The sequence below is a fragment of the Cinclus cinclus genome, chromosome 28, assembly GCF_963662255.1.
Source record: "Cinclus cinclus chromosome 28, bCinCin1.1, whole genome shotgun sequence".
NCBI lineage: Eukaryota > Metazoa > Chordata > Aves > Passeriformes > Cinclidae > Cinclus > Cinclus cinclus.
In genome coordinates, this window is record NC_085073.1 from 1,331,512 (window position 1) to 1,357,447 (window position 25,936).

Genomic DNA, 25,936 nt, shown 5'->3' on the forward strand with positions numbered 1-25,936 from the left:
GAGGAAGAAGAGAGAGCCTTTTGTGAGTTTGCCGTGGCACCTGAGCTCAGGCACAGATGCTGCTCAGTGTTGTTCATGTGCTTCCAGGCCAGGTGTCTTGGGGTAGTTTTATGATGATATTTTATTCCCTAATTATCTGCTTTATGCCCAGGAATGTCTGCAGTATCTTTAGGACGAACCCGGGGGCAGGACCAGAGCCTAGGAACCCCAGGCACAGACTGTGTTCAATCTGTCTCTCTCTCTCTCTCTCTCTGTTGTGTTTTTTGTTTGTTGTGTTTGGTTTTTGTTTTGTTTGTTTGTTTTCTTCCCCTGGCCTGGAGGCTTTTCACCAGTAAATCCTTTCAGCAGCTTTTTGCTGTTTTTTTTTAATTTGAACTGGTTTGGTTTGTTTTTTTCTTTGGCTCGAGAAACCCACAGAGGTGGCCCTGGACAGTCTGAACCCCAGAAAAACCAATGAAAGAAAGGACATTAAATCCACCAACTTCACCAGCTGTGAGGATGTCTTGGTTTGAAAGACAGGTATCTGCTAGGGAGGGCAGAGCCTCCCTTTGGAATGGAGAATTCGAATCCCTTCCCTCCAAATTATTATAATTTAGAAAATTAAAGGGGCTTTCAGGCAGAGGTCTGGGAATAGGAATAACAGTTCTTTACTAATACGTACAGCAAGACAAAACAAACAACAATTATAACTACAGCATTAAAAGCAAACAGAACTAGGGACCTTGAGGGGCTTTGCTTTACAAAACCCGGGGCAGTCTGATTCTGGCACGGAACTCCAAGAGCATCAAGCTGGAGCAGTCAAAAATCCTGCACTGGTGGTAGCAGTCCGAATGAAGCAGTCTAATAGAAGCAGTGATCTTGTAGAGAAGGTCTGGTGACCTTTGTCCTCTGCAAAAAATCTAGTGGGTAAGGGCCCAAATCCCACATTATATCCAGGTAGAATCCTTGGCTCCTCCCTCTGGACAGAGCATATCACAATGGGATGAGATCATTCTATGAGTCCTGCAGTAGGTCCTTGACTGCCCATGAACAGAGATAGCTCCTGGAGGGAGTTATCTTTGAGTCATGGCAAGGCATTGATGGGCCCATTAACAGTACATGAAGGTGGTGATAGAACAGATTTTGGGCACATCCTGGGATGTAACCTAGGACAGAGGAGAAGACCCATGGCAGAAATCCAACAGGTTCCCAGCTGCTTGGTGAACTTTTTTCTCCCCACTTCCCAGAGATAAAAAAGGGCAGTTGCCATCTTTGCCTCTCGGTGGGTTGGGGATGGAGTGTAAGGTTTAATGTTTCTTTTTCATGTGCTTTGTGGGTATCTTGCTGTGTTAATAAACAATTTTACTTTTTTTCACCTTCATCCCCTTTTCTCTCATTGGCAGAAGAAAATGGAGTTATTGAAGCCCTTTCCCTCTAGAGAAAATGCTAATTCGAGGGTGTTTCCTCCTGAAATTTGTCTCCAAAACTGAGACACCAAGTCATCGTGCTGGCAGCATCCCCATGCCAGGGAGAAGAGATGCTGAGGGGAGCTGGGAGAGGGACCCTGTCCTGCAACATGGGCAGTGGGCCAGGGCCAGGCCGCCACCCCTCCCTGTGCTTCCCTGTCCTGCGCTGCCAGGAGAGCTCTTCAAGTCCCTGGTTCTCAAGGGCACAAGTGGTGCCCATGCAGCTCAGGGCAGGCAAAAAGCAGGATAAGGAATAATTGAAGTGTCTGGGAGGTTGGCTGGAGCAAGTGACAACTTGGCTACAAATAAAATTCAAATATCCTTATCTCTTCTCATCCTTTACAAAGATCTATTAAAAATGTAGAAACGTCTCCGGTACTCTTGGCATCTTTAAAAATTCAAAAGAAAAAGGCTTATAATAAACTGACCACTCCACTCACTGAGAAAATGGTTCTGGTTGAAGGAAAACAAAAGCAAATTAACATTTTTTACAAGATCACTTAGTTAAGTGCTCTGCTGCATCCTTTGCCAGGGCTGCCTTGAAGAAGCTGCTTCAGGTCAGCAATACAAAAGAGCCCAGGCTAAGTTTGTTCAGAATTTCAACCTGAAATTTTTCCTTTATTGATCTGGTTTTCTAAAGGGTCCAACACACCCTGGACACGGTGCAATAAACAGGAACATGCAGGAAACAAGAAAAGCAGGGAGGGAAATAGCAGCAAATTTGAATCAATTCTTTGACATCATCTTATCCTTTCCCAGGTTCAGTGAGGTTGTTCCAATGCCTGTGCTGCCATGACCGGAAGGATGAACCAGGACCTAGAGGGATGCTGGTTCTCCCAGAAGTGGAAAAGGTTTATGGAAAGGGCTCTGAGCTCTGCTGTTCACAGGGAGCTGATGCACTGGCAGCCAGGAAGATACTCAGGCTGGAAGCTGTGCCAGAGAGATCGGCAGGATCTAGGGATTTCTTACCTAGTGCTGATGATGAACCTGGAAAACTAAACTGTAAATGACAAAAGCCAGCAGAGAGTAGAGGAGCTGGGAACAGGGGAGCATCCTCTTCACTGGAGCACCACTTGGAGATGGAGCAGGAAAGGGCAAAAGGGAGGAAAACCAAGGGAAGATTAAAAACAAAAGAAAGGCAGAGTTCACTTTCAAAGGGATTCATTGCTGATTCCAGCCCCCTTTTTTAAAGCCTAGTGAAGAACCTCAGATGCCAAAGGTTGAAATTGATTTTCCATCTTCAGTCCGACATTGGTTAGTGTTTAATACACAACATAGTATAAAAGGGTGCGAGAATTTCCCAGGGGAAAGCAAAGGACAGCCTGCTCTGGCTTTTTGATTCAGCTTTAAAAAAGAGACTAAGAGGTGCAGAATGAGAAAGGAGAAGCCCTGACCAAGCCAGGACTCATTCCATGCACCTCAAAGAGAGCAGGAAGTGGCCTTGGATCAGGGGAAGCAAAATACCCAAAATACTAATCCAAGGCCCAGCCAGGATTAGTGACCTGACCCCTCTCTGCTCTCCCACCCCCCTTTTTGCCCACTGACTTGGTTCCACTTTGCTAACAAGAGGTGGAAACCATGGGCAGTTCTGACAGATGCCAGAAGGTTATTTCCATCTGCCGATTGCCAAAAAATGCCACACAGCTAGAGACCCTGAGCTCTTTCCTGCACTCTGAGCTGGAGGACGAGCTGCTCAGCCATCACCCAGCACCTCTGAGAGGTCCCCTGGTCCTAGCTAAGTCTTTCCCTGCCTGAAAAGGAAACAAAAATGTCATCCTGTCCCAGCCTGGCACCCATTTCTTCCTACGCTGCTTCTGCTCCAAAATGAAAGTTGCTGAGTAATTTGGGTGAATTTGATAATGCTTTTGCTCTGGACATGGCCTTCTGGCAGCGTGCAGAGACACACACCCGCTGCAGAGACTCACCAGGGCTGCCTGAGACAGCCTCTTCCCACAGCACTACCTGAACTGGCAGCAGTTTGGACATCCCTTCTATAAGCCCGGAGGCATTGGGAAGGAGGGAGGTGAAAGAACCGGGATTCACACCCAGAGGCAGTGCCAGGGTGGCAGCAAAACCCAGCAGTAGATTAAAAATTGCTTGAAAGCAATTCCCAGCAGCGAGGTGAGGCCATTGAGAATGGTTTCCTTGGGGAAATCCGCAGCCCTGAGAGAGGCAAAGGCAATGCCCGAGGAGCTCAGCCCGGCCAGGTGCAGAATCCTCCTAGCCTGGCCAGGCACGGGGCACCTCCTGAGGCAAAGGAACCTGGTCAGGGACCTGACCAAAAGGGGTGATAAGGAAAGGAGGGAAGCAAAAAATAAAGGGTACAGAGACACAGACCTGGACAACTGTCCTGGTTTGAAAGACAGGTGTCCGCCAAGGAATGCAGGAACCTCCCTTGGAATCAGAAAATGTGAACCCCTTCCCACCAAGTCATTATAACCTTGGAATCAAGGGGCTTCAGGAAAGGATATGGGAAAAAGAATAACAATTCTTTTATATATAAGACAGACAAACAACAGCAGGAGCAGTAACAACAAACAGAACCACAGACCCAGTGACAGCCAGAACCACAGACCCCACCACAGCCAGAACCAGAGACCCTGTCACAGGGTAATAATCGAACCTCACATCTTAACGATGGGATCACAATTCCACAGGTATCACTCCATGGAAATCCAGCCTGCATAGATGTGCAAATCTGGCAATCAAAGCTGGGCATCCCAGACAATTGCCTGTGCCAAGGGAAGGACATGAATACTAAGGTCATGTGGAGTGAAAGGAGTTGGGGAGGATGAGCTGTCAGACATGTCAAAAGGGTGCAAAAGGAACTGGTCAGTGAGCTTGGCCAAGGCAGCCAATCTCTAGGCAGGGTTTTCAGGCAGGCAGAGGGTTCACGCCGATGTGAGTCTGCAAAGCCACCTGGCAGCAGCTGCCTTTACATCCTGCTTTGTTTGTGCTCAGCTGGTGCCTTCCAGAGTGATGTGACAAAGCAGAGTGGAATGCCTGGTGTTCCCTGTGGCTGGGAATAAGGCTATCATCCCTCAACACATATAGAACTGCCTGGAGAACAGAGAGGTGGGATGCAAAGCCCAGCACGTGCTGTTCCCCATGTACCAAGTGAGCAATTGAGGTAACACATACCCACATACCCTGCAAACACCTCCACCATAAACCCATGCAGCAGGACAAAACTGGGCAAACAGGCAGGGCAGGAGCCAGACCTCCCCTCTTCACAGAATGCACCCTGGACACCCAGAGCATGGCCACTGCTCTGTGGCTGGTGTCCCCAGGTGCCATCCCAAGGGGCTGGAGGTGCTTGTGTTGCCGTGGCCCAGGAGGGCTCTGAGTGCCCTGCACAGGGAGATACAGACTCCTCCAGCACTCAGGGGCTCTTATCAATCACCTACAGCTGGATCAAGGGAGGGGAGATGCAGCAGACTTGTGGGAGCAACAGGACTGGGCACTGCAGGAACAGGAGGAATTGCCAAAATCAAGTGTTGGATGAGGTCCCATGTGGGCTGGCAGCTTCAGGCATGGGAGGTCATTGCTCAGAGGAGAGGGGGAAGCTCATTGGGGTGGTACCCAGATAGACTCCCAGCTCTGCTCTCCAGGCCATCCAGCCCCTCTGGACTTTGCCCTGCTCACTCAAACAACCTGGAAGTGCTGGGCAAGCTCAGTCCAGCCATGAGCAGATGAGGGGATCAGAGGAGTGCGGAGCAGACTGAAGACCTTCCAACCCATCTCAAACCTGCTTTCCTGGAGCCAGCCTGAAGGCTGGACAGGTGAGTACTGGCTGTCTAAAACGTGCTGAATGTTGTGACCTTTTCATCATTCCTTCTCTGCTTTATCATCTTCACGCAGTGTTTGAGTCTTGCAATTCCCATTTTCAGCAGTGAATTCTGTATCCCATCCTGTTGACTGACTGTAGATACACTGGCATCCAGGATGGAGAGAGTAGAAGGTGAGACCCTGATGGATGAGGTGGAGGAGATGAGTGGAAGAGGTGAGTATTCAGAAGGGAATAGGAGGGGGAACTGTCCTCTGTTGAGAAAATGCATCCTGCTTCTGCTGTGGAACAACTACTGAAGGTCAAAGCACTCATCTTGTCCCCATACTAGGCTTTTCACAGATTGGGACTTGGTGGCTGCAACACTCCCAGATGAGCTCTTGGTGCTTATCTGTAGACCCAGCTCCAGCACCAAAGGCTCCTGAGTTGACATCCTTGGCCCCCTCCACTGCTTTTAGAAAGAGATGCGAATTTGGGGTCATGGGTTATGGGTCTTGGGGTAACATCTACTGTGGTCAGCACTGGTTTGTGCCCTGACCTGCCTGCTCTCCTCTCGCAACACCAGACACCCAGGCTGAGGTTCAGGAGGCTGCACTGCAGATGTGCACCCCTACCCACTCAAGTGCCTCCTCCTGCAGGAAACTGAGGTCTCCTTGGCCAAGGATGTATGCAGACCCCTGGGGCAGGGACAGGATTGGGGCAGCAGGGAGCCAGGGGCAGTCCAGCTAGGGGGTTTTCCCACTGTAGGGAAAAGGAACTCACCCTGTCCCTTCTCTTGCTGGGGTGGATGCAGCCCTGGGGCTGCCTGTTCTGAGCAGCTTCTCCTCCTCTGTCCCCAGCCGACGTGACTTTGGACCCAGACACCGCCAACCCCTTCCTCATTCTGGCCAGTGACCAGCGAGGGGTGGGACGGGGGAACGAGTGGACCTTCCTGCCCAACAACCCTGAGCGGTTTGACACGGAGCCATGTGTGCTGGGCAACCAGGGCTTTGTTGTGGGGAGACACTGCTGGGAGGTGGAGGTGGCTGAGGCAGGGGACTGGTGGGCTGTGGGAGTGGCCCAGGAGTCTGTCAGGAGGAAGGGGGTCCTCAATTTTACACCCCAGGAGGGGATCTGGGCCGTGGGGCAGTGGTTTGGACAGTACCATGCTTTCAGTGATCCTGACTGGACCCCCCTGCACCTTACCTGCCTCCCCAGGGCCATCCAGGTCTGCCTGGACTTCACAGACAAGCAGGTGACTTTTGCTGATGCTGAGAGTGAAGCCCCAATCTTTGTTTTCTGCCTGGCCTCATGTGCTGGGGAGAGGCTGCACCCCTGGCTCTGGGTGGGGATGGACTCATGGCTCAAGCTGTGCCCCTGACAGGGAGGGAACATGGGGGGGCAGGGGAGAGATTGGAAAGGCAAATGCCATCACCTTGGGTCTTGGTGTTGGGAACTGGGAGGGTCCTGCATACTGCTGGCTTCTCCTCACATGGATCCCCTGGCCACCAAGGGGAGGACTGGGAGTTCATGGAGGTGGACACCACAACAGAGCTTCATCCCCCCACCGCTCAGCTGGGACTGCAGGGGACATGGAGAGCACAGAGACTTGGTGTAGGGAGGAGTTTGGTTCCCAGTGGTCCCATGGCAGGGACCACCATTGAGTGCCAGGGCACTGCAGAGCTGCTCTTTACAGGGCCATGGAAAATCCAGCAGGGTCCAGCTCCTCCAAGGGTGCTGCAGTAGTGCCTCTGGCTTTTTTCAAGTAAGTTAAAAAAAACCAAACATAGCTGGATACTCATGATAACATTTATCTTCCCCACACATCCAGAGCCTCCCCTTGCCTGACATGCACCCAGCACATTTCTTGCAGCAGAGCACTGGTAGCAGTGCAGGGGCAGCAGTAGGGGCAGCCCAGGAAGCAAAGCACAATGCTGAGCTGTGTCTGGAATCCACAGGAGAGGCAATTCCCAAAGATCTGTCATTCTCTGGTCTTGCCCCATCAAGGTCCCACCTCACAGGATCCTGCTGAATCCTGTCCTTAGGAAAGAAGGTGGATGTAGGTGAAGAGGGACATTGCCTGGGTCCAGCCGAGATTTCATCTCCTAACACTTTTCTGGTTGGACCTTCTTTAGTGCCTCAACCTCAGTTGACAACCTCAGTTGTCATCGTTGTGGCATCTGGGCACAGGCAACAATACTGGTCTCCCTGCTCTACTCCAGGGGTTGCAAAGAGTTGCAGTGCTGGGTCAAGCCCAGGTATCTGCCCCCAGAGCTCTGCCCTAAGCCTCTTCCATTGTGCTAGCACCAAAACTGGGGAAACCCAGGGACCTCTGCTCCCATTGAGGCACTTCCTACTCTCCATGGGCAGGAGCCTCTGAGACTGTCCTGTTTTTGCTTGGGGTAGAGTTAATTTTCCTCCCAGTAGCCAGCACAATGCTGGGTTTGGGATCTAGGGTGAGAATAACATTGATAGCAACAACCAAACCACTACTCATAGGGTGTTTACCTAAGCCAAGTCTCAGTCTCTCAAGTTCTCAGTGTCTCATGCTCTGCTAGCGAGGAGCTGCACAAGAAGCTGGGGGGGAGCACAGCCAGGACAGCTGACCCGAACTGGCCAAAAGAATATTCCATGCCATAGAACATCCTGCCCAGTGTTTAAACTGGGGGAGCTGCCTGGGTGGGGCCAATCAGTGCTGGGGAACAGTCTGGGCGCAGATCAGTGGGTGGTGAGCAACTGTATTGGGCATCACTTGTTCTACTTGGGGTTTGTAATTTTTTTTATTACAATTATTATCATTAGTATTATTACATACTATTTTGTTTCAAATATTAAACTGTTTTTACCTCAAATCAAGAGGGTATTTTTCCCTTTTTTCCCCCATTTCCACCCTTGGAGGGTGGTGTGTGATTGAGTGGCTGTGCAGTGTTTAGTTGCCAGCTGGGGCTACACCATGACAGAGGATCACATCAGAAGGTCAGTGTATGGATATGGCAGATTGTTAGCTCTGTATTTTTGTCCTTTGCCATGCAAAACACCCCAAAAGAGTTGTGCTGTGCAGTTAGGGACCTACCTCAGCTAAGAAGAAGAAATTCCTTTCTGAAAGCCCGCTGAGTCCTTCAGACTGGAGAAAAGTTGGGTTTTTCCACAGATTGGTGTCTGGGAACCTCTTCACTGGAATGGTTTGGAGGGGGTAAATTTTGTGCTTTAGTTTCCTTTTTGATGTGCCCCACAAAAACTGCATTTTAAAAAATCAGGTCTCTGGGAGCCAAGTTGCATAACTGCAGCATTTGTGAGAAATACACAATTTCATGTAGGATTGCACCACAAAGACTCGGGACTTTAAATTCAGCTCTCGTGCTAGAGATCTCTGCATGCTGGAGTCACAATGGGTAGGAAGGCTTAAGGTACACCAGAGTCCTTGAGCAAGGCTGGACCCACATGGGCTCTGAGGGGTTTGGAGAGACAACTGGGGCCATACCCAGCGTGGGCACAGACAGCACATCATGGCAGTGACTGCTGCCTCCTCAACTTGTGCCTGGACATGGAGGCCACAGGGCAACTCCCAAGCTCCCGGAGCCCTCGGACTACAGCAGGGTGTGATCAGACCCCTGGGACCCAACTGCTCCCAGGGAAAAAGGCTGCAGCAGTGGGCAGCAGAGGCACCTCCACAAACATGCTCTTCTCAGCATTGGTCTGTCAGACATGCTCCAAACAAAGCCTGCCTGGATTTGGCACATCAGCCAACCGTGACTGAACGCCCTTCCCATGAAACTGTTTTCCCATGTAAACTCCTTTTCCACAGTGAGGCCTTTCTCTGGGACTTCTGTTCCCTTTACGCTTCTTCTCCCACCCCCCCCCCTCCCCGCCCCCCCCCCCCATCAGATTTCTGTGTGGCATCACAGTGTTATTTTAAACGACTGGCTGAGCCAACCATGGCACTTTTTTTAAACCTTTTTTTTTAACCTTTTTTTTTTTCTTTTAATATAAACAAGCCCAGAAAACCCTTGATTTTGACAACTTGGCCAGGAAATTCATCCAAGGTCTTGTTCAAGGCTAAAGCCTTATCCAGGACATTGGAAATGCATCCAACATTGATGTTGCAGTGCTTTGAGCGGCACTTTAAATGAGTAGCTTCACTATTTCCAACCCACTGCTGCATGTGTGGCATGAACAGATTTACAACACAGATCCAGGGCCGGGGCCAATGCTGTAGCGGATGTTGGGCCTCCTCATTGCCTCCCAGAGCAGGAAATTATGGCTGCCCAAGTCTGCCCTGCAGCCCCTGCCATGGTGCTGGCCTGGATGGCTCTCAGAGCCAGGTGGTAGTGAGCACTCAGAGCAAGGCTCCTGCCCTTACAGCTAGGTGCCAGCAGCTCTTGCACACTGGGGTACAGCTCATAAACAGCTCAGACACAGAACAAACACAGTTAGACACAGCTCAGACACAGCTCTGACTGGCTCGGACACACTTGAACACAGCTCTGACACAGCTGGACACAACCCACCATGACCCCAGCAGGGCTCAGACAGAGCATGAGCTCACAGACATGTCCAGTGACTCCCACAGTCCTGGAGCGAGAGGCTGGGCTGGAGGGCCACGGGCAGGCCGGGTCAGGCAACTCACAGGGGCAGCATCAGGACCCTCTGTGGGGTGGCATCATGGCAGCACCAGGGTCACGCCCTCCATACCCATACACATCCCTGGCCCAAGGGACTCAACATGGCCCAAACATCATTGCCTTGCTTGGCCCATGCCAGGCATGCTTCTGTACACCGACAGAGACACTGTCCAGAAATGACAAAAGTCCTGGGTTTTGTCCAACTTGGACCTTCTGCTGGGGCCCAGGGGTCTGGTCAGGACAGCTGCCCTGGGCAGGCAGTACTGGGGTGCTCTCAGGGAAGCAGCCTGGGCTCTGCAGCCCTGGTCCCCTCCAATAACAACACAACAGCCCAAAGTTTGTCTCATTTTTATTTACATCATTGCACAGCCCATTTCCCCAGAATGCACTGGAACGCGGTGGGTCAGACACCAATTGCCCACATCCACAAGCTAAACAACTCCTCTGGGAAGGAGGACAAGACTCAAAGAGTCACTACTGGGTCTTGCAGGGGCACATGCAACAACTCCGATAATTGGCAATGACAATAAAGCCATGGATGCTGAGTGCAGCCACAGCCACACAGCAGCACAGGGCTGGGCCCCCACTGCCCCAGCCAGGGGCTTCTGGTTTTCACAGTTGCATATTTGGATTGACAATGGGTTTCTTAACTGGAACACAGGCTCCATGAACTCCTTACCCTGGGGACACACTGTGGGAGAGAGCATCCCTCATCACCCATCAGAACTCAGTGCATTGCAGGGCCAAGCTCCTGGGAGACAGCCAGGGCCGGGAAGGTTAAGCCACCTCCCTCATTTTTCTTCACTGATGATGTCCTGGTGACAAGGGGGTTGTTGGGAAGGGGCTGAAGGAAGGGGCACCCAGGACAAGGCACAGAGCAGTGGTGCAGAACCTGCTGCCATGGAAGGGGTGTGCAGAGCAGGGAGTGCCTGCATGGGAATGGGATGGGACTGCACCACAGACTGCAGCAGCCTCTCCACCAAGAGTACCAGGAACAGAGTAACCCCTGCATGAGTGCATGACTGAGAAAAGGGCAAACACCCATAGGTATGTGGAAGAAGGGAAGGGACAGTCAGGGGCTTGCCAAGAGAGGGGAGCAGAGATGTGCAGCCTGGCTGTAGCAGAGGACATTCACCCTGCGGTCACACCAGCTGCTCAGGCTTGGAAGAAGGACCAGAGCAGACCTCAGGGCATAGAGAGGCTGCTGCAAGATGTGTTGGAGTATGCCCAAGCTGCACCAGAACCCTGGCAGAGGAGAGAGAGGACAGCAGACAGAGACCAGGGTCCGGGGCTGCACATGGTGCTTTGAATTCAGGAAATTACAGACCTTCATCTCGCAGGGCATTGCACTGATAAACTTGCTTTCAGCAAAGGGGCAGAGGGACATAGGGCATGACCACCACCACCCACTGCGAGGACACAGGCCCCTCAGAGCCTACCTTCTGCCTACTCTCTATCCTCACCACCACAGAGCCAGAGCCCAGGCTCCAGCAAAGCAGCTGGAGCACACAGTAAGGCAGCGTCACCGCCAGCATCCTCACAGCCTGTGCCACTCGGGAGGCTCAGCACCAGGCATGGGCACTGTCTGGCAGGGGAGGAGGTGACAGAGGCAAAGACCAAATCCAAACCAGGAGGACTCTTGGCAGAGGGGGCACTCTGAAACAGAGGGCTTTGAGAGTTGCATGTGCTGGAAATGGAGGTGAAAGGAGGAGGAGGAGGAGGCACACCACGGGACAAAGGACCCAGAGCCTGTTCTCTGGGAACCAGCAAACTGAGGGGGTTTCACTAGAGGACACAACAGGTAGGCAGCGCTACCAGGGATGAACTGAATCCCAGCAGCTCCTCTGGAATGTGCAAGTAAGCACAGAGAACAGCCAAGAGCACCTGCTGGCGCCACAGGGTATGGCCTGTCCCCTAAGGTATGAGTGAAACTGATTGCTACAGGAGCTCCAGCCTCAAGGTGGCTAAAGGACATCAGCAAACAGAGACTCCAACTCCCACCTTCTGGGGCCAGGAAAGCTCCTTTCTCAATCTTTTCAGAGCAAAAGGGTTTAGCTAGTGTGGAGCCATCTCTCCCCACTCTCGGATCCTCCATCTACCTTTGCCAGACAGGCAAGGGCTGAGTGCATCGGAGTCCTGGGGATGAGCCACGATCTCAAGGAAAACATTTTGTGAAATCATGTCTGTACTGGAAAAGATTCTCTCATCCTGAAACTGATTTTGAAATTCTCAAAATTACAGTACTTTACAATACAAAGTGTCTCCATTCAGTATTATGTAATTGTACTCCTTCTGGGATTATAATAATTATTAAAAACACTCAACTTTCTAGAAAGGACAGAACACCACAAAAGAGACCAAAGAGTAACAGGAAGGCTGCTGCAGTATATCAAAACCAATTTAGTGCAAAGAAGAAGGGGACTTTCAAGAATGGTTGATCAAGAGTCTTCTTCATATGCTCATTTGGAGAAAAGGCATTGATTTAACCTCTAAATGAGATCAGGTTGCCAGCTTCTATCCTGAAGCTTAGAACATCAACACAAAAGGATTGAAACACAATATGCATGGCCATTAAAAAATAATATTATATATAGATATACATATATATATATATAAAGAGAGAGAGAGAGAGAGAGAGAGAGAGAGAGAGAGAGAGAGAGAGAGAGAGAGAGAGAGAGAGAGATGGTTTCCACGTATGGTATTTCATTATAGGAAAGTGTCCCTGCAAACAGGCATTTTCTGCCATCAGGCTCTTTTGGGCCATTTCACACACAGATGTTGATTAAGTGTCTCTTTGCCAAGGTCTAAAGCATGTGCTGAGTGCACCTTTGGGTGGGATGACTGTTTTCCAGTGCCCTCACAGCTACCACGTTCCCTGGGCCTTTGGGGACATTCGACCCTCCACCTCGGCTGGCCGTGGGACGGCTCAGACAGTGGTCTCATCCGCTGTCTTCTTCACGAGTTTGGCAGAGAGGAGGGAGTGGGGCACAGAGTGAGGGCTCCGCGAGGCTGGGATCATCAAGCGGACTTTCTGGTTGGTCCTTCGCCACTCCGAGTACAGCTGGCAGTGGTAGCGGAACGAGACCTGGCGGGCGAGAACGCAGCGCTCTGTCACCAACCCTGCCACTCGTGCCAGAGCACACACAGGGACAGCCCAATGCCAGCACCCCTCTGCCCCTGGGGACGTCTTATTCTGAGGCAAGGAAAACAGCACTGACCCCGGCATGGTTTGGGGCACTCCATGACCCCAGCCTCTGACAAGCCATCAATCCCTTCCTGGTGACACCAGGCTGAGGGAAGCACAGCCAAAGGGGCCTTCTGGGCAGCACCAGCAGAGTGAACGGGGTTTGCTCAGCTGGGTTTGTGTCCAGGCTGGTGAAATGTGGTGGGGATGAGCTACAGCTTGCCTCTTCATCCAGCCCCAAGATGCAGCCAGCACCTTGGGTGAGCAAAACAAGGGTCTGAATCCAACCAGCCTCCTCCCATTTCAAAGATCCCAGGTGATCTTCTTCATCCTCCACAAAACCCTTCCCTTCTTTGTCTGCAACAACAGGACAGCAGCTGAACTCGTTTTTTCCTGACAGCAACATTGCCTGGGAGATTTGTCCACTCGGAGAGAAAACGGGGGAGGATGTAAAGCCTGGAGGGACCCGGAGCAGCCCAGCAGAGGCAGGAACTGGCCCTGCAGTTTCAGAGCAGCCCTGCAAGGGGAGCTTCGAGCTCGACTTAAATACTGAATCCAGTCAGCCACTGATCTAAACCAGGCTTTCTTACTGGAAGCATTTAGCTGGCAACTAGGATGTACCAGGAAGTGCATCTGACACAGAAAACTCAGTAATACTTCTGGATGGGTCTATGACACATCTTACGAGAAATGAAGCTGTGCCACTGAGGTAATTGAGCTTATTGATCAGTGCACACCCCTCCTTTTTGTTGCATACGACTGTAGCAATGGGGAGCTAATGGTGGAAACCTCAAAGAAGGCTTCTGCTTCTCACAAAGGAGCTGCAGTCTTGGCTACAGCCTCTCTCACAACCCTCACACTGGTTACAGCCATGAACCCTCCTCCCACATATCGGCCCCTTGTACTGCACAGCCTGGGGTTGAATGAGCTGAATATGAATAAAGTGGCTTCACCTAATGTTCTCCTCTGCTCGAGAAAAAGTGAAGCACAGCAGAATTAGAGCCATTTTAGTCAGGACTCATTACTGCACAAACATTTTTCCATTTCCTCCAGATTTCCAGCTCCTCCCCACCAGGCCTGAGATAGAGAAGACGGAAACACTTAAGGTTTCCAATTTTAGCTTGGCTTCCTACAGACACAAGCTTCATGCAGGAACATGCAGCATGGAAACTTTCCTCCATGGCTTCCATGCAAGGAATGGCTCCAGCTTTGGCCCCAGGCACTCTGGTCCCCAGCTGCAGCACCAGCTCATCCTGCCCTGGCTCCCAGGTCTGTGGGGGAGAGTTATAAGCAGTGTCCAGCCTCAGGGAAAGGGGCAACTCCGAGAAATTGGAACATGAGATGACAAGGAAACGGGCTGAGGAATTTCTATTGCCCACAGAACTGCCAGCTTTTCGGGGTCCCACTACTTCTCACGCATCAAGTGCACTTGTTCCCTTCCCAAAATGGTGTTTGCCTGCAAGCAGTTGGAAAAGGGCATTGACAGGGCATGAGCACACACGGGGCTTAGAATAGGAGAGCCAAAATCAAGATCCAAACCCAGAAGTCCACCCAGCAAGTGAATGGGAAACAAGAGGGAAGTCCCTGGCCTGGCAGCCCCTGAAGAGAGCAGCCCGAGGCCCTGGGGAGGGGCCGGGCAGTCCCACTGAGCAGTGCCACACCCAAACCCGCATTCCCTGTCCCGCTCTTCTCAGCTCTCGGCAAGCCACAAGCTCCTGGCCCCCAAATTCAGCACATCCAGAGATGCCAAACAACATATCTGCAGGAAGCTCTCTCCCAGCACGAATCAGTTGAACACCTAGACTGGCTCAGGTGCAGGCTCCTGCCAATCCCCAGTGCCCCCGTGCAGCAGTGGGCCAGGGCAGGCTGGCTACCCAAGTCTTGACTCGTGGCCAACCACACAACCCAGCGTCAGAGAAGCCACAGGTTTCCCCAGGGCCAGAGAGTTCCTTCCACAAACTTTAAAAATACTGTATAGGAGTTTGTTTAGTTGTGGCCAGAGACTCCCAAGGCCAGTCTGCACCCCAGCTGGGCACAGCCAGTCTGTGCTAAGCAGCAAAAGCACAAAGAGACATGGTGGTAAATTATTAGTAGTCAAAATGTGTTCCATATTTTACTTTTCCCCTGCACTGCCCAGGTACCAAGTTTATGTTTCTTCTTGAACCACAGGTGGGCCACTGCCTGACCCAGTCCAAGCCCCATCCCAGCTCTGGCACCTGTGCCAGATACCTGACACTTGGGGTACACCGTGACAGTCTGGAAAGCAGATGACCAAGAAGTGGTTTTCCGTTCTCAGCAGCAACTTCAGCAGCTTGCACATGAAGATAACTAAATGGACATTCAAGTGGAAGAGCCCAAGGCGCTCTCACACGGGGAGGCAGAAACAGCAGGTGGCACTGACAAGCTGTTTGAGCAGGAGCAGGACCCTGGCAGCTGGCACTTACCAGTGTCCAAAGGACGTAGATGGTGAAAAGTGCTATAGTGAGTGCTATGAGTCCGATGGCCTCCAGCCGACTGTTGAATTGCAAGTGGTCCTGGGCCCCACGCAGACACAGCCAGCCTGAGATGGCCGCCAGCGGAGTGATGAACAGGAAACACACCATGTCACAGAACAGGGTCCTCTTCTCATTGCGGGGCCCGGGGTCCTTCAGCCACTGTGGGAAGGACAGGGAGAAGGGATCAGTCTGTGACAGGCAGCGCATGGCAGGTGGGCAGAGCTGACTCATATCAACCTTCTCCAAAATGGAACCAGACAGTGTCAAGTCTAGGTTTAACAACTAACAAGGGAAATGGAAGAAACAGCTATGGAATGTGTACAGGGGAAGGCAGTCATGAATACAGAAGCTCCTGGGCTCTCCTCTGGAGTAGTGAGGAGCAGGCACTGCAGGATGTCAGCTCAGTAAAGCCTGGCTTAACATGGACCTGACAGGTCTCAGACTGAGCTTCAACAGAAACAGACCCAGGACTCTGGGCTCTGCAGCAAGGCCAAGCTATAAGAGCATATCCCAAATTTAGCCCTTAGGTTCCTTTGGGAGAATCACAGCATTTTAGAGTTTCACAGGCAATCTCCAAGTGCTTCCTTCTTTTGGAAGTCCTGACTTGCTTCCAGTGTGGGTTCATTTTAGATACTTCACCAACAGCAATTGTTCTGTTTTCCTGGGATTATACTATTTTCAGCCTTTCCTTTCCTTTTTTAGAATAGCAAGAAGCTGTGGATCCTACAAATACCAAATCATTACAGTACATCTTTACTGGGATCTGTGTGTGCTGGCCTGCAGATTCTTCTTTCTTCTCCTCCTCACAAAGATGACTGCCTCATTCAGGATTTTTTAGATTTTATTTTTAAGTACAACTTGGAGAATATTATTGAAAAGGCACAGGCAGAGCAGGGAAGAGACTCTCAGGATCTGGGCTGTTGGGCAACACCTACTGCCAGACTTAGAATGCAGTACCTGCTTTGGAACAGACCGCTTGGGAAGGAACCCAGCTGGGAGCTCTGCACAAAATGCTCCTTTCCCACTCAGAAACCACAATTTAAGGAGCAATATGGAAGTGGTGGTGGCAGATACGCAAGAAATTAGTGAGACCTCAGCACAGGTAACCTGAGGATGTGGCTGGCCAGAGGCATGCAGAGAGAGCAGGCCCAGAGGGAAGCAGGGCAGGGGACACACAGGTAAGTGCAGGCTTAACTGCAGCAGGGATGCTCAGTGAGACAGAGCAAAAGGGCAAGAATGAGACTGGAAGCACAGCCAACTTTTGTGGAAATGGGAAAAAGAAGGGGGAGCTGGCAAACCTGGGCATGGAATAGAGTGGTAGCTGGGCTGGTCAGAGCCACAGGAACAGCAGGTTCTGCAGCACCTGGGAGGGACACCGAGCTGGCCATGAGTGAAGGAGAGGATGGTGCAGTGACAGGTATGAGCCTAACCAGGAATTTCAGCTGGGAGGACTCATAACCACAATATTTTAGGGATGTGACCTGAATCACATGAACAATTCTGTGGTAACAGTCAAGGAACTTTAATTGATTATAAAGCCATTTGGAGCGTGACTTGATGAGCAGACAGCCAGAAGAAAACCTCAAAGAATGACAGAATCACTAAGGGTGGAAAAGACTTCCAGGATCATCAAGTCCAATCATCAACCCAGAACCACCTCTAAACCATGTCCTCAAGTCATCCACACGTTTTTTGAACACTTCAAGGGATCGTGGCTCCACCACTGTCCTGAAGCCTGACAACCCTTTCCACGAAGAAATTTCCCCAATATCCACCCTAAACCTCTCCTGCCACACCTTGAAGCCATTTCCTCTCAGACTGTCTGTCCCTTGTTCCCTGGAAGCAGAGCCTGACCCCCACCTGACTGCATCTTCCTGTCAGGGAGCTGTGCAGAGCCAGAAGGCCCTCCCAAAGCCTCCTTTTTTCCAGGTTGGGCTCCTCCAGCTGCTCCTGGTGCTCCAGCCCCTTCCCCAGCTCTGTTGCCCTTCTCTGGACACGCTCCAGTGTCTCAATGTCTTTCCTAGAGTAAGGGGCCACCCCAGGATTTGGGGTGGGGCCTCACCAGTGCCCAGCACAGGTAGATGGTCAGAGCCCTGGTCCTGCTGGCCACACTATGCCTGGTACAGGCCAAGTGCTATTAGCCTTCTTGGGCATCTGGCTCATATTCGGCCACTGCTGACCAGCACTACCAGGTCCTTCTCCACTGGGCAGCTTTCAGAGCAGGCAGAGCTGTTGTTTGGACAGGAGCTGAGAGAAGGGAGGCAAACCTGCAGGTCCCCCCCTGGTATGGCTCTGCAGAGGAATCAGTGTGATGAGCTGAGTGGGGACAATAAAGACCACACATGCAGTCTGAGCAGTCCTGGGAGGAAGTGAAGGTGGATAGCAACTCATTGGCACAGGAAATCTGCTCCCATACACAGCACCTCTGGGGAAGCCCCAGCCCTCAAATCCAGCCACATGCCAGGCTCTCCCCAGTCCATCTAGGGCAAGGCTGCCTGGTAATGCAGCACTCAGATGAGTGACAAATGACCCTATCTGGACTAAGTTCCCTCTAGCAGCAAGCCCATAGCACCCCATTCCCTGCAACAGGATGTGTTGGGGTACTTTTGACCCTTGTACAGTAAGAAGCTCAGGCAGACAGGTACTTCACTGCATCTTAATACTGTTCATATTCCTTGTGACTTTTGAAACTCCTTCCTCCACCCCAAGATGAGAGAAACATATAAAGGCAGGAAGCAATTAATTTCCTTTTGAAGTAGTTGATTTACTTTGCTAATATGCACTGACACAGTAACAAAATGGAACACAATAATCCACTCTAAGAGTGCAGCATTTCTGGCACAGCAACACATTAGTGCATACGGGACTTAAAATAAACTATGGGATGATGTGAAGGTGACCTGTGGGGGCTGCAGTGCCCATGAAGCTTGGGCTAGCCCATGCAATGGGAGGCAGGAGGGGAGCAGGCAGTAAAAGGCACCAGGACATCATCAGCTCCTCTGGAAGTCAAGAGTAGAACTCAAAGCATATCAGACCAGTCTCTCAGCCTGTCCATCCCAGCACCTGCTGTGCCATTTATCTCAAGGCTTGGCTGCATTCTGCCTCTTGGGACCAAGGGGAGTGAACAGAAGAGGGACTCTCCCAGCAGCACTCAGCACCTTGCAGTCTGTCTGGGGGCTTATAAATGGGTGTTTTAAGAATTAGCTTTCATTGAAAGCTGGCTTACCTTGTGTGGCTAAATGTCCATGGCCATGAGCTGTCAGCCCATTTCATGAACACATCCATGCAGCACTCAGTGCAGCACAGTACTAGCACTGGAGGGACCAGTGCTCTTCAGCCACCAGGTGTTCACATCTTTCCCTGCCTTTCACCTGGACCACTCGCTCTGCTGGGCATGAATCAGGACCAGTGTGACCTGCCAGCCTCATTAGCTGACCTTGCCAGAGTTCCCCACATGCTTCACAGCTACAGCATGATGGCAAGTCACAGCACCACACAAGTATTTGGCTGCATTACAAAACATCCCACGTGCTTTCTGCCCACCAAACAGTTACCCTGTGGCTTCTCAGGTGGCTGTTGATTTTCCTTACACTGCTGACCTGGTGCCTGGCTATAAAAGCCAGGGAAAAAAATCACATTGATTTGATCACAACAGCACTATTAGCCCTGTCCCTGTCCTCAGGAACATGTTGAAACAAAAAACCACAGCTTCATATGAGGGACTCTCACATCCCTTCTCTGGGCCTGCACCAAAACCTTTTTGCACACCACTGAGCTCCATGGGCAGCCCCAGAAGAATGGTCCTGCTTACTTCACCAAGGTGGGAAGGGATGTTTGCTAACAGAGTATCTGGAATACAGGAAGCCAAGACCCAGAAATGGCCCTAGCCCTGCAAGCAGAGCAGTTAAATGCTGCAGCACAAAGCTGCCCCTCCTTATCCCCCTTCCTCCAACTACTTGCCATCAATGCTCCACAAACCAAATCTCTCTCCTTATGCAGGTATGAAAGCCTTCCACCCTCAGCTGCTGGGAAGCACAGTGCCCAGGGCTGACCCAAGGGATTCAGGAGCACTAGAAATGGTGGACATGAGAGGAACAGACCCAAGCAGTGCTACAGGTCACTGGGACATTTTCCTCCAGAGCAGCATGTGCTTCTATGGTTGGTGGCATCATGGCAAACGCCAGACCACGACATGTGCCAATATGGGATCACAGCACTGTCACCAGCTGCACCTCAGAGAAAGCTCACTGTCTTCTGGATCAGCACAGACAGGGCTGGACAAAGCAGCGAAGGTGGACAGGTAAGGAAGACTAGTGCTGGTGAGTACCAAGAGTGCAGGGATGAAGTATTTTCTGTTTTGGCCCCAAACAGGCCATTGCTTTATGCAGAGCAGTACCCAGGACTGCACAGAGAAGTGCCAAGAGTATCTCTCATGTAAACATATGACCAGCATCTCCAGACAGCAAACTCAAGTAAAGAGAGAAAAGATTAGAGGAGTGGGAACTCAGCTGGAACCAAGAAGGATTTGTTTTTCACTAGATCCAGGAGTCCAGAAGAGTTATGCATTGAGCAAGGAGAGAGGTTGCACAGGGAAGGGTAGACAAATATGGATTAGACAGCAGTGCAGTGAGTTCAGCAGAAGAGTTCGTGGAAAGCAAAGGGAAAAGTCTGTCTGCAAGGAAGATAAGGCTGGAGGAAGGGTGGGGGAGAGCTTATATCACAGCTCAGTTCTCTGAACTGGCGGGGGGGCAGTGTGTGCTGCACCAGGCACTGCGCCCAGAGGCAAAACTTCTTTCCCTAATAATGTAAGCAGGAGTAACATCACTATTCCTGCCTGCCAACCTCCCTATGCATGTTCCAGGGACATTTCTGCAGCATCTCCCACAGCCAAAGAGGTGCAGGAGACTCAGGAAATGAAGCAGAGTGACAGAGCCATGGGAGGTATCCCCTACTCCAGTGTGACCCACACAGTCAAGGCACTCTTCCGAGAATTTCAAACACATTTTGTTGCATGTGACATTGTGTTTTAAAGTTGTACTTTTAATAGACAAAACAAATCCACTGACTATAAAATATCTAGTTTAAGTGAATCAGAAGTATTAGCAATCATTGAAAAGTAGTCATCTTTAATCAAAACTGCACGATAAACTCCAAGAAAAACAACAGGAGCAAAAAACTGTCAGGCTCCTGTACAGCACAGTACGCTTGGAAGGAGAAGCTGTTTTGAGGAGGCAAAGGAGCACATCAGAATCACTAAAGCAGCCCATTTATAAATAAAGCTGTTAAAACACACATTGCTGGGAAACAGCAGTACCAAAGACATGAAAGCAAAATTTTCTTGGGATTTCCTGACGAGATTTGTTTACAAGGACGGAAATAGGGAAACAAAAGGTGTGGCCGGACCACTCCAACAGTGACTGGTTTACCAGAGAAATCTTTTTTGGAATTAATGAGATGTCTTAAATGAGTTTTACCTTAGCAAATGTATTAGATGCTTGCAGAAGCATTATGATCAAGTCCTGCATTATACTTGCAAGCTTTCACCATGAGGCTATGTTGACTTTCAACCTCCCAGTAATTTTAGCACAGCTAGAGCCTTTGGTCTCTGCACCAGCAGTTTGTGTCCTCTCTTAGAACAGAGACCTGAAACCTCCTGGCTTCTCTCCCTGGTACTTACATGATGTGTGAAAAAAAAATACACCCTTCCTCTGGAGTACAGAGTGATCTTTGCTGGGACTAAACAGCTGCTGCTCTGACACCTGCCTGACCTGCAATCCTGGGACATTTCTGCAGAGACGTGGGCACAGACCAGGTCTGACCCGACCCCTCCCCATGCCAAGACTGTGCCTGGAAACCAAAGCTGGCTCACAGCAGGGGCAGATGGCCCCAAACAGGAATCTTTGGGCTGCCGAGGTGGTGTTTCTCTTCAGCCCACTGAGAAACACTCAGAGGGGACAAAATTAATAGCTTGAAGCTAAAACACTTCACAAGCAGTTAATGAACTGAAGAGACAAGGTGAGTGCCACAGCAAAACACACAAAATAAGACGGAAAGAAAATAATTTTGCTGGTAACCTGGGAAAGTAAAAATTGGCAGGAGTTGGCTCAGGTACACCAATACAGACCAACCCACACACCCACCTCCCTCTGTGGGCAGTGGGCTGCAGCCAGGGACAAGGCCAGGAGCTGTGCAGAAGGACTTGTGGCTGTAGAAACACAAACACACTGTCACCCTTGGTAATGCTTTCTGGAAATACACAACGTACAAATCCAATACAGTCCCAAACATCTCCATTCACACAGCTCTGCCTGAAATAAAGTATCGCCAGCAGGAAGACCACGTTGTAAGAGAAAATACATTTGTGATGGCTTTTGCCTCAAACCAAAGAGAAGAGTTTATGTGGAAGGAAAAACATTAAGGACAGAGGCAGGGGAGGCAATATTTTGATTCATACACAAGTTGCCTGTAACACCACTTATCCTGGTTCTCCTACAGCCAGGAAGAGGCATGCTCCTCCAGACAAGCTGGCACATCCTAACTTAGCCAGCAAAGGTACAGATACTCCCTGAAGAAGAATCCTGGGCAGTAACTGTGCGTGACATTATTAGAACAAAAAGGAAAATACTTCCTCCAGGAAAGCTGTGTCTGCTGCAACCTACACTTCAAACGCTTCATCTAAATATCAAACGCTGAAATCTACCAGGGAACACAGAAAGTATTTTGGCTTTTTTGACTATGCCAGCCAGGCTGGCTAGAATGTCCTGGAGTCAGATCACTTCCTTGTAAACATATAGAGGCCTATTTAATTAACAATCATATATGAAAATTAAGTTTTGGGAAACCATCCCTCTCTAAGGCTTGGCCATTTTATTATCAGCTGGGGACATGCTCCTTACTCAAGAACCCTGGTCCACAACTGTCTTGTGCTGGAGACCACTTCAGAGCCAAGCAGAAGCCATTCTGTCCTCTCACAGCACAGGCAGCAGCATCCTGCACCTCTGGCTACAAAACTCTCCACCCAGGGCTGCAGGTCAATTCTCCATCTCCACCTGCAGGTGTTCAAAACATGCCCCCACGCTCAGCCCAGCGATCTCACAGCCTGACAGTTTTCAAAATCCTTTCATGCTTTTTTTTTAGCTTTCAACTAGCTTCTTTGTTAAAAAATAGCTCAGCTAGGCTGAACTGCAGAAGATATTTCCCCCCACACCCATGGGCCAGCCTGCAGTTGCCAGAGCTGGCTCTGAGCTCCGACAAGTTCCCCACTCTGGGTTCAGAGATCAGGCACACTGTCAGTCAGCACTGTTACTGTTTTTACATTGAACAGACCACAACGTAAATCAATGGCTGCTTAAAGAAAAAAAAATGCAGTTCTATGCACAAATTATCTTTCATCCAAGCTGGACAAAGTTGACACCTTTCCTCTTTAAAGGAGGCTGCAAAATTCAATTACTGTTTGGGAAGTGCTTGGATGTCACAGCAGTAAGTACCCTAGAGAAACTCATGAGAAAATGAATAGTTTGGTCTTGGTAAACAGGGATTAACACAGCAGGATTAACACAGTTAGCTAGTGAGCATCTTCCATCCATGGACTACTTCTGGAAGACGCAGCCTGTGACCATGAGGACCACACTGTAACACAGATAGACAAGAGGTCTGAAGTAAAAGCTAAGGTAATTTCAGTCATGGTATTTCCTGACTTCCAAGAAATCAGGAAGTTTACGCAGAAGCATTTCAACTTGGCCATGTTAGCTTCCCCCCAGCACTCACCAAAATGCCTCCAGCAGCCCAAAATCAGCCACAGGCCCTCTCCTTCTGAAGGATCTCAAAACCACATGGACAAAGCTAGTTCTTAATGAAGTTGACGGTCCCCTCCCAGAGATCAGCTGTGCTGACCAGTGACTATTGCAGCCACTATGACCAGCTCTAAGTTTCCCCAGGCTGGAAAGGCAGGAGGATGTGGCAGAACCAACAGCAAGAGCTGCTTTCTCCTCAGGGGCCCAGCAGCAGCAGGTAGCATGTTACCAAATTCCCTTGTGGCCAGGTGATAGGAAGAGAGCTAAATGCTTGGATAGCCTTTCGCACATGGAACTGACCCTTCTGCCATGCAGCACGCTCCCGCATCATTCCTAGTCCTAGTCTCCACCCATTTACTCTCTGCTCTTAATTTCTATTTTGATTTCACAGCTTTACTTCATCAGTAGTGGATTTTTATCAGGGCTCCTCAACAGCACACTCACCCCAAACATCACTTCCCCCTAAGTTTCAAAACACTCCCCACCCCTTCTCAGTACCAAGAGGCAGAGAACTTCCCAGATAAGATGGCTGGGGGAACTGTGACATTTTTAAATGACTAAGCAGCCTCTTTCCCCAGCCCTCTTTTCAGAGACTGGTGAACAACTTGGAGATGACACTTCCCAAAAGTATTTGGTGAAAAGCTGCAGCCTGGTCTGGTACAGGGATGAGACTGCACCACACCGCAGGCAGAGCATTAATGGCAAGTGCCACCCAGCTAGCCAAGGGTTATCAGCTCCTTCCAAAGGGCTCTGCACCAAGGGCAGAGCCTCTGCTACCAGCAGGAGTTTCCCAAAGTGGTCACACTTTGTCGGCTGACCTCTAAGCTCCAACAAAGCTCACAGGATGAAGCATACTCGCTGTCATTGCCTCTGCTCAGTGCAGATTGCAGTGGTACAGAAGCTCAGAGTGGCTGTAATAGGTCCCAAGAAAAATGAGAAACTGAACTCCAGTCACCTTCCCCAGGCTCCAGACAAGGATCAGAGGGTTTATAGCATGGTAGAAGTAACAGAACAAAATTAGGTGGTCTTTTCAAGCAGGTGAGCCATTTTGCTCCAGCCGGAGCCCTCCAGCCATGGTGTGCCAGGCACAGAGCACATGTGCTGATGAGCTGAATGCACTGTGCAGGTCCCCAGCACACCTGAGTGCTGCATCCACAGCACACACTGCTGTGAACTGCACCCACCACAGTCCATCTGCCATGGGCTGTATCAAACCAGCCTGTACGCTGCTTTCCAAGCCAGGGAAAATCTTACTGCCCCTGAGCTGCTGGCAAGGGAACTGCTCTGGGGCTGTACCATGAAGGTGAGCTGCATGCTAGGCTCTGCTCTGCAGCAGGGATCATTCTCACCAGCTACCTGACTTTTTATCAGCTGCTTACCAGCCTCCAGGCTCACAAGGTACTTTAGGCAAGCTGTTCCCCAGCAGATACCACAACAGAGTAGATCATCCACTTCACTGTGCTCACAGAATACCAGAAGTACCAAATCACTGGAATCCCAAAGCCTTTGCCAGCTGGCAGTAGTGGCTCAAGGAGTCCATTCCTTTCTGAAAACACAGTGGCAGTTCTCCTGTGTTTGAGTTCATTAAATGCTGCTCACTCATCACCTTTCAGCACTCACAGTTTCTTTGTTGATCACGATACTCTTACAGGCTCTAGTCCAGAGGGGCTTTTCACAAATTTCAACAGGAATTAAAATCGCTTGTCCTGGAATGCTCATTCACCCACACTGGAGTACAGATATGACCTTTCTGTCTCACTTTCCCAGCAAGCTACTCATGTCAGATGGAGGCACAGAGTTGGTATCACAGGAAAAAACTCCTCCAATACACACTGGCCTTTGAGCTGTTATTGGAGGGTGCAAGCCTATGTTTGTTGTGAGCTGCCACAGCATCGTGAAAGATGGCTGAATGCACTCCCATGTCTTTGTTTCTGGACAGGAATATTTTGCCAGCTCTTAAGCTAAAACATCTGAGACGCGCACTCTCAACTTGGCCTGCATAAGCCCCAGCAAGCTCACTGCCCCTGGGTTTGCCTGCACTATGCTCTCAAAGACAAGATACAGCCTTTCCAAAATAATTTAAAGCAGTGTTTTATAACCTCTGAAGCAACCATTCAAGAGATAATGACCAAAGAGTCAATATATATTTTTGAGCAGCCAGGAGAGAAGCAGTAAGACCCCAACAGCAGTAACTACTGAAGTAATGCTCAGACAACTTACTGTGCTAGACACATAGTTTGGGTTAGCACTGTAGGCTAAAGCCTCCTCCTCACTGGGGTTGTCAAATCCATTACAGTCAGTTATAACTTTAACAGTCCATTTAATATCCATTCTGCAAACTGAAACTTGATTGCTTCACCAACTGGTGGACTATTTTCCACTCCAAGGTTCACTAAGAAGAGACGGGAGTGTGAGAAATAGAGCTAGGGACTGTGGAAAGGAGGAGGGGACAAATATTGTTTCCAGAGGGAGGTGGGGAGAGAAAAGAAGCAACCTCTGGAATTGATGGGAATGGAAAGAGAAATGTGAAAAGCAACTTAGAATTCCAGCTGTGACTCAGTTTTGACCTAACTGATGGGGCAAGGGGAAGGAGAGAGTGGGCAAGAGCAGTCACCACTACATATCCAAAAT

At 50.2% G+C, this 25,936-nt stretch overlaps 2 protein-coding genes across 10 annotated transcripts in view; one reads left to right on the forward strand and one right to left on the reverse strand.

Annotated features, from left to right (window-relative positions):
• The first annotated feature begins 96 nt into the window (after positions 1-96).
• On the forward strand, positions 97-21,577 carry LOC134054439 (thaicobrin-like). 3 transcript variants are annotated; one of them, XM_062510215.1, is made up of 4 exons: positions 97-519; positions 1,383-5,227; positions 5,336-5,448; positions 6,072-9,049. In XM_062510215.1, exons 3-4 carry the CDS (start codon positions 5,391-5,393, stop codon positions 6,590-6,592), a joined length of 579 nt encoding a protein of 192 aa, XP_062366199.1. In that variant the 5' UTR covers positions 97-519; positions 1,383-5,227; positions 5,336-5,390; the 3' UTR covers positions 6,593-9,049. The 3 variants fall into 3 exon arrangements, 2 of the variants coding, with proteins under 2 accessions (XP_062366199.1, XP_062366200.1); XR_009934034.1 differs by lacking the exon at positions 97-519 and adding an exon at positions 19,512-21,577 and having other exon boundaries at positions 4,920-5,227; positions 6,072-8,187; XM_062510216.1 differs by lacking the exon at positions 97-519 and having other exon boundaries at positions 4,916-5,227; positions 5,339-5,448.
• MARCHF2 (membrane associated ring-CH-type finger 2) overlaps positions 10,166-25,936 on the reverse strand; it is a 32,902-nt gene continuing 17,131 nt past the window's right edge. For 5 of the 7 annotated variants that reach the window (XM_062510210.1, XM_062510209.1, XM_062510212.1 and 2 more), the window contains 2 exons: positions 15,462-15,671; positions 12,096-12,918 (listed from right to left, as the gene is read on the reverse strand). In XM_062510210.1, coding sequence (XP_062366194.1) covers positions 12,760-12,918; positions 15,462-15,671 — 369 coding nt within the window. In that variant the 3' untranslated portion in view covers positions 12,096-12,759. Of the gene's footprint in view, positions 12,919-13,051; positions 13,375-15,461; positions 15,672-25,936 lie in introns of all 7 variants that reach the window. The other 2 variants (XR_009934033.1, XM_062510211.1) reach the window with 2 other exon arrangements.